The sequence below is a fragment of the Bufo bufo genome, chromosome 3 (genome assembly GCF_905171765.1).
Source record: "Bufo bufo chromosome 3, aBufBuf1.1, whole genome shotgun sequence".
Lineage (NCBI taxonomy): Eukaryota > Metazoa > Chordata > Amphibia > Anura > Bufonidae > Bufo > Bufo bufo.
Window position 1 is genome coordinate 388,833,672 of NC_053391.1, and position 12,096 is coordinate 388,845,767.

General features: G+C 43.2%; 1 protein-coding gene across 1 annotated transcript in view; it reads right to left on the reverse strand.

Annotated features, from left to right (window-relative positions):
• The window catches only part of VPS53 (VPS53 subunit of GARP complex), a 175,439-nt gene that overhangs the window by 111,479 nt on the left and 51,864 nt on the right, over positions 1 to 12,096 (reverse strand). Inside the window, exon 5 of the mRNA XM_040424767.1 lies at positions 1,989 to 2,075. Coding sequence (XP_040280701.1) covers positions 1,989 to 2,075 — 87 coding nt within the window. The remainder of the gene's footprint in view (positions 1 to 1,988; positions 2,076 to 12,096) is intronic.

The window sequence follows — 12,096 nt, forward strand, 5'->3', positions numbered from 1 at the left end:
CCTGGGGAGCAATCATTAGGAGAAACAAAATGGCCGCTGTCCTATTAGTACGCACAAAACCTGTCCTAATCACACAGCAGGACAAGTTTCTTCACAACACTGTGGTAAAGAGCTGCCTCATCCTCCTCTCTGCTCTACTTGTCAGGGATTATGATCCTGAATACAGTTTAATACGGTCATCAGCTGAATCTCTGTGGGTATGGAGTTCATGAGCAGATGTACAGAGAGAAGGTGGGGGTAATGAGCAGCAGCACTTGTATGCAGTCTCCATTACCACAGCCCCACATTACCACAGTCTGTCCTTTCTGTTCTCTCTGTACTTCATGTCTTCTCAATAACTCCATTCCTACAGAGATTCAGCTGAAGATCTTCTCATCTGTATTCAGGATCATAATCCCTGACAAGTAGGAGAGGAGGATGAGGCAGCATATTACCTCAGTGTACTGAAGTAACTTGTCCTGCTGTGTGATTAGGACAGGTTTTGTGTGTACTAATAGGAAGGCGGCCATTTTGTTTCCACTGATGATTGCTCCCTAGACAAAACGAGCCATTATAACTAATGAAAGGAATTTGGGAATTTATTTATAATAAAGTAATATTTACGTATTTTAATTTTCTTAATTCCCGGAGAACCCCTTTAATGCTAGGTTGCTGGGGGAAATTCATATTCCTCATTGCTTCCACGCGACTGACCATACCCTGATTTATTGCAGTTGGGATTCAATTTACAGACTGCATAAAAACTGTGCCATTTGACGCCTGAGAAGCACTCCAAGAACCACAGGTCCCCCTCAGGAAATTATACAGGACTCAGCATGACTATTATTCATTTTCATTTCATGGTACCTATATAACACTGCCACACAATGGGGCTTACAATGTAGATTCCATATACACACACTATAGCCAACCAATTTTAGGGGTTGTGTCATCTCAGACTTTGATGGCATATCCTAGTGATAAGTGATCAAAGTCAGAAAGATACGGGTCCCACCTCAGAGACCAAAACCTATTTCCAGAACAGGCCCCTGAAAGTGAAAGAGCACAGATGCTGCCTGCTCTATATTAGTTTCTATGGCAGTTCTGAAAACAGCTGGGTGAGCGTGGTCAGCTGGCAATATGCCACCAATGTCTAAAATGAGACAACCCCTTTAACATATCAGTAGATTTTTGTAGAGTAGGAAGAAACCACAGTACCCAGAGGAAGCTGATATAAACCCAGAAGAACATACAGACTACATGCTGCTTGCGGATATGGTTACGTTCAAATCCAAGACTTCAGAGATTTAAGGCAAGAGTGATGAGCATTATAATGGCCATAATGAAAATGTGACTTCCCTCTGACCCAGGAAGGAGTAGTACGCATACTATGCCTGTTATGGTCTAAATTGATTAATACAGGATGCTGCACAGGACTGGACAACTGCCGCACTGTATTTTTTACTGCTCATCAAAACGGAGAGAAGAATATACAACCAACAAGTATAGATATATGAGAAAAGAGAACATACCAACATCTGACAAAGCAGAGTACAGTGCTCAGCCATCTCCAGAAGTCCCATAGAGCTGAACGGAGTGCAGGGAAAACGGGGCCCTCATTCTCATGATCGGGGGGGGGGACTCAGTGGTCGGACCCTCACCAATCAGACACATTCACTATCCTATGGATAGGGGATAAGTGTGCTTTGTGGGACAAACCCTTGAATCCTTTGTAGCCTGTAGAAGACGACTATGCAGGACAAAAGCAGTATGCATGTAAAGTACATATTTTGGGATAGATACTCAAGGTTTTTTATTTTTTAAAATTTTAGTTATTTAGCACGTCTACAAGCACCATTTGTTTTCCAGACTCTTTGAAGTCGAAAAAATGTACACAAAAAAAATAATAATATATAAAGTTGTCTGCTGCAGGTTTTAGCTGGGATCATAAGCCACCCTGATGTATAGCGCTATTAACATTTTAGACCACGTTCTAACAGTCTATTCACCATTTGCTCCGATTTTTCAGCTTTGTCCTTGATGTCTTTGATCTTGCCAAACAGTTGCTGTATAGCTTTCTGAGCCTCTTCCAAAGCCTGCGAGTAAAAAACAGCGATCATCAACAATTCATCAATTCTATATGAAGATGACAGTATTTATTATTTAAGATGCAAATTCTGAACAATGTATTCAATCCCGCCAGCGTCCACTTGACTCATGTTACTCATATAGCGTATCAATGTAAATAAAGCGCTGTGTATATAGCATTTCATATATACAATATTGCTCACTTCTAAACACTTTCCTAATCTAGAATTTAGGATAATAAACAAGTTAAAAGCCGGACAATTTGTTCTTGCCAAGTAAATTCCATGATTCCCTTAAATACTATCTATATAAATATGAGCATTTTGGCTTCTCGTGTTTAAACAAACATAATCGTCCTTCAAAGGAGGAGAACTTTGCATCTTAATGACTATGTTTTATGTGAATGAAAAAAAAATATTTTTTTTTTTTAAACATCTCCAATGTAAATGCATTTATTTTTTCTGAATCTTCTTAAATGGCTTACAGCAGATTATGGCTTAAAATCCGTTAAGCTTTGCTAATAAGAATAGAAATTATTTTCATGGCTTAAAACAATAAATCTGCACAGAATCTCACGCTAATCTTATTTTCTAAATCAGGGCTTCTCCACTGCACCAAGCTCAGCATCACAGTGTCACATACAGGGTCTCCTGCGTCCCATCCAACATGGCAGCACCAAGAGAAAGGAGAACACAGCAAAACTTTGTACAAACAGAAAGTTATTGATGTAAAGTCGTTCTAAAATAACGCCAGATATTATTCACTTGTGACATCATGCCATGATATTCACATACAGTGTGGTGCTGCATTTCACCGTACTGCTTGAGCTTTTTCTTTTGTGTTACTTATATTCACTTTTGATTACAGTCTCTTTTAAGGGATCACTATAGAATTCAGTGAACACTTTGCAGCTTTACCAGTATTACATTTCTTATGCAATATGAAGAATCCTGGAAACTGCCCTCCTGTACAGCCTGCCCCTGAAATCAGCTCGCCTATCAGGCCCAGGACAAGTGCCCACACTGCACATTTATTCAGAGACTACGCTGGGACTTGCAGTGTGCACTTATTCACTTCCAAGCTATGCTGGGACTTGTAGTACCCTCAGTGTTACAGTGTGCATTTTATTCACTTTTGGGCTATGTTGGGACTCGACTGTAGTATTTGTCTGATACTTCTGGGGAGGTATTTTGTGCTGCACTGTTGTACTTGGTGTTGTTGGAGGTAATATGCGCACTGCATAGTGGTAATTGTCTGGCACTGCTATTGAAGTAATATAGGCACTGCACAATGTTGTCTGGCACTGCTATTGAGGTAATATGCGCATTGCATAGTGGTAATTGTCTGGCACTGCTATGGAAGTAATATAGGCACTGCACAGTGTTGTCTGGCACTGCTATTGAGGTAATATGCGCACTGCATAGTGGTAATTGTCTGCCACTGCTATGGAAGTAATATAGGCACTGCACAGTGTTGTCTGGCACTGCTATTGATGTAATATGCGCACTGCATAGTGATAATTGTCTGGCACTGCTATGGAAGTAATATAGGCACTGCACAGTGTTGTCTGGCACTGCTATTGAGGTAATATGCGCACTGCATAGTGGTAATTGTCTGGCACTGCTATGGAAGTAATATAGGCACTGCACAGTGTTGTCTGGCACTGCTATTGAGGTAATATGCGCATTGCATAGTGGTAATTGTCTGGCACTGCTATGGAAGTAATATAGGCACGTCACAGTGTTGTCTGGTACTGCTATTGAGGTAATATGCGCACTGCATAGTGGTAATTGTCTGGCACTGCTATGGAAGTAATATAAGCACGTCACAGTGTTGTCTGGCACTGCTATTGAGGTAATATGCGCACTGCATAGTGGTAATTGTCTGCCACTGCTATGGAAGTAATATAGGCACGTCACAGTGTTGTCTGGCACTGCTATTGAGGTAATATGCGCACTGCATAGTGGTAATTGTCTGGCACTGCTATGGAAGTAATATAGGCACGTCACAGTGTTGTCTGGCACTGCTATTGAGGTAATATGCGCATTGCATAGTGGTAATTGTCTGGCACTGCTATGGAAGTAATATAGGCACGTCACAGTGTTGTCTGGTACTGCTATTGAGGTAATATGCGCACTGCATAGTGGTAATTGTCTGGCACTGCTATGGAAGTAATATAGGCACTGCACAGTGTTGTCTGGCACCGCTATTGAGGTATGGGCACTGCATGGTGGTAATTGTCTGGCACTGCTATGGGCAATGCATGGTGGTAATTGTCGGGCACTGCTATGGAAGTAATATGCAAAGAAAAAGACACAAATGCAATAGCACTCTGCAACCAGCATTCTGCCCTGCCTCTATGCTGGATGAGGCATTGGTGTACATTTTGGCCAAAGCGTAATAAGCCACTCACCACGTCAAGGTCGCCTCTATGGAGTGGTCCCTAACACTAGTTCCTACTTGTTTATGGGCCATGACAGCCACACAAAGTCCAGGGAATGCAGGTGCAGCATGCACGCCAAGCTTGTCTAGTCTGCTTATATGGCACCTACCAGTAGCCATTTGGCTCCAGGAGAAGTATATAGTGGGCTCAGCATGCATGTTGGTACTTGCATCCCTGGATCCGATGAAAGCTGTAATGGCACCGGACGGGGTTAAAAGCAAAGTGTGCTTGGCGTGCATGCTGCACCTGCATTCCCTGGACTTTGTGTGGCTGTCATGGCCCATAAACAGGTAGGAACTAGTGTTAGGGGCCACTCCATAGAGGCGACCTTGACGTGGTGAGTGGCTTATTACACTTTGGCCAAAATGTACACCAATGCCTCATCCAGCATAGAGGCAGGGCAGAATGCTGGTTGCAGAGTGCTATTGCATTTGTGTCTTTTTCTTTGTATATGTATTTCGCCATAGCGATGTGCATCTGCATATAGGGTTGTGCTGATTGAATCCCCCGCATTTTTTCATGGAAGTAATATGGGAACTGCACAGTGTTAGTTGTCTGGCACTGCTATTGAGGTAATATGGGCACTGCATGGAAGTAATATGGGCACTGCATAGTGGTAATTTGCTGGCACTGCTATTGAGGTAATATATGCACTGCACTGTGATAATTATCTGGCACTGCTATGGAAGTAATATGGGCACTGCATGGTGGTAATTGTCTGGCACTGCTATTGAGGTAATATGGGCACTGCACTGTGATAATTGTCTGGCACTGCTATGGAAGTAATATGGGCACTGCATGGTGGTAATTGTCTGGCACTGCTATGGAAGTAATATTGCCACTGCATGGTGGTGGTGGCAATTGTCTGGCATTGCTATTAAGGTAAAATGGGCACTGCATGGTGGTAATTGTCTGGCACTGCTATGGAAGTAATATAGGCACGTCACAGTGTTGTCTGGCACTGCTATTGAGGTAATATGCGCACTGCATAGTGGTAGTTGTCTGGCACTGCTATGGAAGTAATATAGGCACTGCACAGTGTTGTCTGACACTGCTATTGAGGTATGGGCACTGCATGGTGGTAATTGTCTGGCACTGCTATGGAAGTAATATGGGCACTGCACAGTGTTAGTTGTCTGGCACTGCTATTGAGGTAATATGGGCACTGCATGGTGGTAATTGTCTGGCACTGCTATTGAGGTAATATGGGCACTGCATGGTGGTAATTGTCTGGCACTGCTATTGAGGTAATATGGGCACTGCATGGTGGTAATTGTCTGGCACTGCTATGGGCACTGCATGGTGGTAATTGTCTGGCACTGCTATTGAGGTAATATGTGCACTGCACTGTGATAATTATTTGGCACTGCTATGGAAGTAATATGGGCACTGCATGGTGGTAATTGTCTGGCACTGCTATTGAGGTAATATGGGCACTGCACTGTGATAATTATCTGGCACTGCTATGGAAGTAATATGGGCACTGCATGGTGGTAATTGGCACTGCTACGGAAGTAATATTGGCACTGCATGGTGGTAATTGTCTGGCACTGCTATTCAGGTAATATGGGCACTGCATGGTGGTAATTGTCTGGCACTGCTATGGAAGTACACTGTGAGTGGGCACTGAGAGTTAGTATTTGTTCGCTGGTGATGCATCACCATAGACCAGCCTGCTTAGTCCAAGTATTAAATGTTGGCAAAGCCCTGCTCTAAGGAATATCCTAAGCTGTGATGTGCTGTGTATGCCGGCACCTTTCTGTCAGAGCCAAAAACAATTGTTTTCAGCAACTTGTGCTACAGTAACTTCTGTGGGGCTAGACTGCACAAGCTAGCCTTCACACCCCAAATGCATCATTGAAACTTTGGCACCAAAGACCCTGTTGCAGGTTCACAGATTGTCCTTCCTTGGACCACTTATAGTAGGTACTAACCGCTGATACTAACACCTCACAATAAAAGACCCGCTGTTTTGGAGATGCTGTAACCCACCAGTCAAGCCATCAAAATAGTCGCTCTGATGCTTAGTATGGCCATTTTCCCAGCTTCAAAAATTGACTTCACCTGCTACCCCTTTACAAGATAAGCAATGTACCGTAATTTTTAATTATATGGCTGATCAGTGTAAGTTACTGATATACAATGTGAATCATAAAAGGCAAGTAGATTCTTCCAGCGTTATACGGAACTAATAATTGGCAATGGCTTAGTTAAGATTCTTTTGGATTGCATTATAAAGGGTCCAGCCCTTCTTCACATCAATTTAGTTAATCACGTTGATACATCATAAAACGGCTTTATACATAGTTGGGACCATGTGTAGATCACTAGTTTTGGTGCCAACGTAAAGGGCCAAGCATTCAGAGCTCTACTAGATTTTCTGAGACTCCAAGTTGGGAAAAGAACAAGACACAGCAGACAGTTTAATGTGGTGCCTTCTATACCGCACATTTACAATTATATATTTTTTTATATTTTCTTCATAGTATTGATTGAAAAGAATACATCACCGTATTTCATATAGGGCATTTATGTATAACTACATTAAATAGATTATACTACTATTTGTAAAGTTTTGTGTTTAGAACGAAAGACTGTGGTTTGATTAAGAGTATTCCTAAGTTTCCATAGACCACACAAGGAGGAGGTATATTATGGCTAGTGCTACATACAACCCGAGGCAAAACACAAAAAGAAAAAGTGTTGTTGCGTGCGCCTTCATCCATGTGATTCAGTCACTCTGGTGGACTCATTAGAATGGAGGCCCTGTAGTGCAGGCATGAAGAACTGCTGATAACAGCTGAATGTGTGGGTTCCAATAGCTGGTCCCTGGCAATCAACTACCATAGAGAAACTGCAAATTAAAAAGAAGTTGTCCAGAAGGAACAGCCCCTTTATTCCCCCTACTGCGTACAATCCGCAAAAAAAGTTCAGACACAAATTCATAATACGCTTTTGCGCATGAGGCCTTAGGGGCTATTCACACAGGGTTTTTTCCCTGTGGAATTTTTGCGTGGAGAGCCGCTCTGAAATGTTGCCGAATTTCTACCGGTGGTCATGTCCTTTCTGACCAAAGAATGGGAGGCAGAGCTGAAGACTGTGGAGCGGTGGATTAAAGCCACGGCCGTGTTGAGAAGGGGCACGTTCCATGGGAAAAAGAAAAAAAACGCAGTGTGAACGGTGCCTTAGAGGCAGATTTTCACATGGAATATCTGTAACTTATCTACTGCAGTGATTTTTACTATATTTGTGTGGGTTATGGTCTTGCTGAAAAATAAATCTTCATCCATTTCAAATTCTCTGGCACTGCTATTGAGGTAATATGCGCACTGCATAGTGGTAATTGTCTGGCACTGCTATGGAAGTAATATAGGCACTGCACAGTGTTGTCTGGCACTGCTATTGAGGTAATATGCGCACTGAATAGTGGTAATTGTCTGCCACTGCTATGGAAGTAATATAGGCACTGCACAGTGTTGTCTGGCACTGCTATTGAGGTAATATGCGCACTGCATAGTGGTAATTGTCTGGCACTGCTATGGAAGTAATATAGGGACTGCACAGTGTTGTCTGGCACTGCTATTGAGGTAATATGCGCATTGCATAGTGGTAATTGTCTGGCACTGCTATGGAAGTAATATAGGCACTGCACAGTGTTGTCTGGCACTGCTATTGAGGTAATATGCGCACTGCATAGTGGTAATTGTCTGCCACTGCTATGGAAGTAATATAGGCACTGCACAGTGTTGTCTGGCACTGCTATTGAGGTAATATGCGCACTGCATAGTGATAATTGTCTGGCACTGCTATGGAAGTAATATAGGCACTGCACAGTGTTGTCTGGCACTGCTATTGAGGTAATATGCGCACTGCATAGTGGTAATTGTCTGGCACTGCTATGGAAGTAATATGGGCACTGCACAGTGTTAGTTGTCTGGCACTGCTATTGAGGTAATATGGGCACTGCAAAGTGGTAATTGTCTGGCACTGCTATGGAAGTAATATAGGCACGTCACAGTGTTGTCTGGTACTGCTATTGAGGTAATATGCGCACTGCATAGTGGTAATTGTCTGGCACTGCTATGGAAGTAATATAAGCACGTCACAGTGTTGTCTGGCACTGCTATTGAGGTAATATGCGCACTGCATAGTGGTAATTGTCTGGCACTGCTATGGAAGTAATATAGGCACGTCACAGTGTTGTCTGGCACTGCTATTGAGGTAATATGCGCACTGCATAGTGGTAATTGTCTGGCACTGCTATGGAAGTAATATAGGCACGTCACAGTGTTGTCTGGCACTGCTATTGAGGTAATATGCGCATTGCATAGTGGTAATTGTCTGGCACTGCTATGGAAGTAATATAGGCACGTCACAGTGTTGTCTGGTACTGCTATTGAGGTAATATGCGCACTGCATAGTGGTAATTGTCTGGCACTGCTATGGAAGTAATATAAGCACGTCACAGTGTTGTCTGGCACTGCTATTGAGGTAATATGCGCACTGCATAGTGGTAATTGTCTGGCACTGCTATGGAAGTAATATAGGCACGTCACAGTGTTGTCTGGCACTGCTATTGAGGTAATATGCGCACTGCATAGTGGTAATTGTCTGGCACTGCTATGGAAGTAATATAGGCACTGCACAGTGTTGTCTGGCACCGCTATTGAGGTATGGGCACTGCATGGTGGTAATTGTCTGGCACTGCTATGGGCAATGCATGGTGGTAATTGTCGGGCACTGCTATGGAAGTAATATGCAAAGAAAAAGACACAAATGCAATAGGACTCTGCAACCAGCATTCTGCCCTGCCTCTATGCTGGATGAGGCATTGGTGTACATTTTGGCCAAAGCGTAATAAGCCACTCACCACGTCAAGGTCGCCTCTATGGAGTGGTCCCTAACACTAGTTCCTACTTGTTTATGGGCCATGACAGCCACACAAAGTCCAGGGAATGCAGGTGCAGCATGCACGCCAAGCTTGTCTAGTCTGCTTATATGGCACCTACCAGTAGCCATTTGGCTCCAGGAGAAGTATATAGTGGGCTCAGCATGCATGTTGGTACTTGCATCCCTGGATCCGATGAAAGCTGTAATGGCACCGGACGGGGTTAAAAGCAAAGTGTGCTTGGCGTGCATGCTGCACCTGCATTCCCTGGACTTTGTGTGGCTGTCATGGCCCATAAACAGGTAGGAACTAGTGTTAGGGGCCACTCCATAGAGGCGACCTTGACGTGGTGAGTGGCTTATTACACTTTGGCCAAAATGTACACCAATGCCTCATCCAGCATAGAGGCAGGGCAGAATGCTGGTTGCAGAGTGCTATTGCATTTGTGTCTTTTTCTTTGTATATGTATTTCGCCATAGCGATGTGCATCTGCATATAGGGTTGTGCTGATTGAATCCCCCGCATTTTTTCATGGAAGTAATATGGGAACTGCACAGTGTTAGTTGTCTGGCACTGCTATTGAGGTAATATGGGCACTGCATGGTGGTAATTGTCTGGCACTGCTATGGAAGTAATATGGGCACTGCATAGTGGTAATTTGCTGGCACTGCTATTGAGGTAATATATGCACTGCACTGTGATAATTATCTGGCACTGCTATGGAAGTAATATGGGCACTGCATGGTGGTAATTGTCTGGCACTGCTATTGAGGTAATATGGGCACTGCACTGTGATAATTGTCTGGCACTGCTATGGAAGTAATATGGGCACTGCATGGTGGTAATTGTCTGGCACTGCTATGGAAGTAATATTGCCACTGCATGGTGGTGGTGGCAATTGTCTGGCATTGCTATTAAGGTAAAATGGGCACTGCATGGTGGTAATTGTCTGGCACTGCTATGGAAGTAATATAGGCACGTCACAGTGTTGTCTGGCACTGCTATTGAGGTAATATGCGCACTGCATAGTGGTAGTTGTCTGGCACTGCTATGGAAGTAATATAGGCACTGCACAGTGTTGTCTGACACTGCTATTGAGGTATGGGCACTGCATGGTGGTAATTGTCTGGCACTGCTATGGAAGTAATATGGGCACTGCACAGTGTTAGTTGTCTGGCACTGCTATTGAGGTAATATGGGCACTGCATGGTGGTAATTGTCTGGCACTGCTATTGAGGTAATATGGGCACTGCATGGTGGTAATTGTCTGGCACTGCTATTGAGGTAATATGGGCACTGCATGGTGGTAATTGTCTGGCACTGCTATGGGCACTGCATGGTGGTAATTGTCTGGCACTGCTATTGAGGTAATATGTGCACTGCACTGTGATAATTATTTGGCACTGCTATGGAAGTAATATGGGCACTGCATGGTGGTAATTGTCTGGCACTGCTATTGAGGTAATATGGGCACTGCACTGTGATAATTATCTGGCACTGCTATGGAAGTAATATGGGCACTGCATGGTGGTAATTGGCACTGCTACGGAAGTAATATTGGCACTGCATGGTGGTAATTGTCTGGCACTGCTATTCAGGTAATATGGGCACTGCATGGTGGTAATTGTCTGGCACTGCTATGGAAGTACACTGTGAGTGGGCACTGAGAGTTAGTATTTGTTCGCTGGTGATGCATCACCATAGACCAGCCTGCTTAGTCCAAGTATTAAATGTTGGCAAAGCCCTGCTCTAAGGAATATCCTAAGCTGTGATGTGCTGTGTATGCCGGCACCTTTCTGTCAGAGCCAAAAACAATTGTTTTCAGCAACTTGTGCTACAGTAACTTCTGTGGGGCTAGACTGCACAAGCTAGCCTTCACACCCCAAATGCATCATTGAAACTTTGGCACCAAAGACCCTGTTGCAGGTTCACAGATTGTCCTTCCTTGGACCACTTATAGTAGGTACTAACCGCTGATACTAACACCTCACAATAAAAGACCCGCTGTTTTGGAGATGCTGTAACCCACCAGTCAAGCCATCAAAATAGTCGCTCTGATGCTTAGTATGGCCATTTTCCCAGCTTCAAAAATTGACTTCACCTGCTACCCCTTTACAAGATAAGCAATGTACCGTAATTTTTAATTATATGGCTGATCAGTGTAAGTTACTGATATACAATGTGAATCATAAAAGGCAAGTAGATTCTTCCAGCGTTATACGGAACTAATAATTGGCAATGGCTTAGTTAAGATTCTTTTGGATTGCATTATAAAGGGTCCAGCCCTTCTTCACATCAATTTAGTTAATCACGTTGATACATCATAAAACGGCTTTATACATAGTTGGGACCATGTGTAGATCACTAGTTTTGGTGCCAACGTAAAGGGCCAAGCATTCAGAGCTCTACTAGATTTTCTGAGACTCCAAGTTGGGAAAAGAACAAGACACAGCAGACAGTTTAATGTGGTGCCTTCTATACCGCACATTTACAATTATATATTTTTTTATATTTTCTTCATAGTATTGATTGAAAAGAATACATCACCGTATTTCATATAGGGCATTTATGTATAACTACATTAAATAGATTATACTACTATTTGTAAAGTTTTGTGTTTAGAACAAAAGACTGTGGTTTGATTAAGAGTATTCCTAAGTTTCCATAGACCACACAAGGAGGAGGTATATTATGGCTA